Source organism: Sinocyclocheilus grahami, unplaced genomic scaffold (genome assembly GCF_001515645.1).
Source record: "Sinocyclocheilus grahami isolate Dianchi unplaced genomic scaffold, SAMN03320097.WGS_v1.1 scaffold249.1, whole genome shotgun sequence".
Lineage (NCBI taxonomy): Eukaryota > Metazoa > Chordata > Actinopteri > Cypriniformes > Cyprinidae > Sinocyclocheilus > Sinocyclocheilus grahami.
Genome location: NW_015505428.1, coordinates 867,643 through 870,142, shown reverse-complemented (window position 1 = coordinate 870,142; position 2,500 = coordinate 867,643). Strand labels below are relative to the sequence as shown.

General features: G+C 34.8%; 1 protein-coding gene across 1 annotated transcript in view; it reads left to right on the top strand.

The window, feature by feature from the left end:
* The window catches only part of LOC107598290 (transmembrane protein 131-like), a gene marked incomplete at its 5' end in the record, with an annotated part of 41,600 nt that overhangs the window by 13,785 nt on the left and 25,315 nt on the right, over positions 1–2,500 (top strand). The window contains 3 exons of the mRNA XM_016289585.1: positions 632–755; positions 829–945; positions 2,209–2,313. Coding sequence (XP_016145071.1) covers positions 632–755; positions 829–945; positions 2,209–2,313 — 346 coding nt within the window. The remainder of the gene's footprint in view (positions 1–631; positions 756–828; positions 946–2,208; positions 2,314–2,500) is intronic.

Sequence of the window (2,500 nt, the reverse complement as noted above, 5' to 3'; positions counted from 1 at the left end):
TGGGCCTTTAATATTTAGCATTTTGAGTGTATTTCATGATATTAATTAATATGCATATCTAAATTATGGACTATTTTCGGTATAAAATGTAAAAAAAAAAAAATAATAATAATTGTATATAATTTTTCAATTAAAGCAGTATTTAAGTAAAAAAAAAAAAATAGAGCAAAAGTATTTAAAATCCATTGAATTGAGGCAGATTTGTTCCAAAATAAAGAAAATGATCTTTAATCCCATGGTGTAGCCATATATTTTCAGTGCTGTGCATTCCTTAGTTACTGAGCAGTGTTTTCAGGCTGAGTCACCCCTTCATTGCTCTGCAATTATTTGTAGATTGTACACACAAAAACATCTTTGTATTTTTGCCTATTTTCCTATGGCGTCAATTTTTGACCACGAACAACACAAGTGTGACTTTTTTTTATTTTTTACAACCATTTAGCTTTTTTCAAATCAAGCCCATGATTTTTTTTGGGGGTCACATAGCGACACTTTTAACCATAAAAGTCACCAAGTTTAATACCATTCCGATGAAGTAGTGATTTGTTTTAAAATTTGAAAACACACTGTCTAAAATGACCGAACAACAGCAGAGGGTTAATGATGCATGTGATTTTGTATTGTTCTGCAGGCCGCTGGGGCTACCGAGAGCCGAAACCGTATATATCCACAACCCCAGCCCAGAGCTCCCAGTCTCTCTGCTCTCTGTGTTTACATCCAGCAGACATTTTCACATGCCTTCCTTCCACAGAAGGGTAAGTATGCGCCCCATTCATTGTCCCATATAAAAGTATTCTTGCTCAGAGTGCGTTTTATTTTGCGTTACAGGTGATTCCACCCAGAGGGAGAACATCTTTTAAAATCATTTTCCTCCCCACAGTGGAGGGCAATGAAGAAATCACTTTATTTATTAACACATCAACCCATGGGCTGATATCATACCAGGCAAGTTTTACAGAAGTCTGCTGTTACACCGGCACTTTTTCACTGAGGGGCAATGAGCTTAAAATCTCAAGTGCTGTAAATCTATTTGGTTAAAGACAAAAAATGTCTGGGAATCCCTGCATTACATGCAAATAAGAAATAACATGCATTTGTGCATTTTAATGTGTTTGAAAGACAAAAGCCTTCCAAAGACAAAGACTTGATTACATGAATAATATGTAATTTAGAGTATTTTAAAATGTAATCTGATTACAAGTACTTAATTTTTGGAATCTGATTACGCAATCCAGATTACATTTAATCAGTTGTATGTATATTACTATTCAGGTCATGTAATGTATGTTGTCTTCTGTAATCATGTTTTCATTCTGAATAAGTTCCTGGTGACCTGATAAAAGTTATAACACTTCTTTATCATGAATTTCATGAATGAAGAAACAAAACTGTATGGAAATGCAGTGTCCACGCTATCAGTCCAAAGTTTGGAAACACCTACTAATTCTTTATCAAGTAAGGAGGCTGCATTTATTTGATCAAAAATACAGTAAAAATTGTAAAATATTATTACAATTTAAAACAGCTGTTTTCTATGTGAATATCTGTTCAAATGTAATTTATTTCTGTGCGCAAAGCTGTATTTTCAGCATCATTCCTCCAGTCTTCAGTGTCACATGATCTTCAGAAATCAGTATAATATGCTGATCTGCTGCTCGAGAAACATTTCTGATTATTATCAATGTTGAAAACAGTTGTGCTGCACAATATTTTTGTGGAAACAGTGTTAGATTTTATTTTTCAGGATTCACAGATCAATAGAAAGTTCAAAAGAACAGCATTTATTTGAAATGGAAATCTTTTGTAAGATTATTTTAGGGTGTTTTCACTTTTAGATTGATTGAGTATTTGATCCGTAACGTGTTCGATGCAGGGGACTAAAGTTTGCTCACATATGACACATTTTTATGAAATTTGAATCTGAATGAGAAAATGCAACATTATAACAATGTAGTTCTTATTTTCGGAACAAAGCAAACGAAATACGTGTCACAGAAGTGACCTGTTTTTCTTAAGAAATTGTTGACTGGTTTACGTAATAACAAGCTCAATTTAAATTTCTCTGCAAAACTAACTTCAAGCATTTAAGCATAAAAGATTTTATGAAAAGATTTTAAATATTGAGGAACGGCGGTTCACACTGGTGGTGTGTGCATTTGTGGCATCATTCATATATCATGAGATGAGTTTTGTTTCTCTCTCTCGCAGGTCTTTGGGGTTGGTGTCCATGGGGGGTCAGTCAAGGACGTCCATAGAAAAGACAGCGTTCTGTTATTCCCCCACATACAGAGCATTAATCTAACACAAACTCAGGTATGCGTCATGCGTGTGGATCTGCTTTTTGCTTAGTGCTGTGGTGTGCTTAAACACGCAGATGTTCTTTTTTTGTTTACTATCCTTTGTGCTGGATGACGAATGAGGTCCAGCGACAGCTGAGTGCTTCTGTTTCCTATTACTGTCATAGCCATTAACACACACACACACACAGAGACACACACTC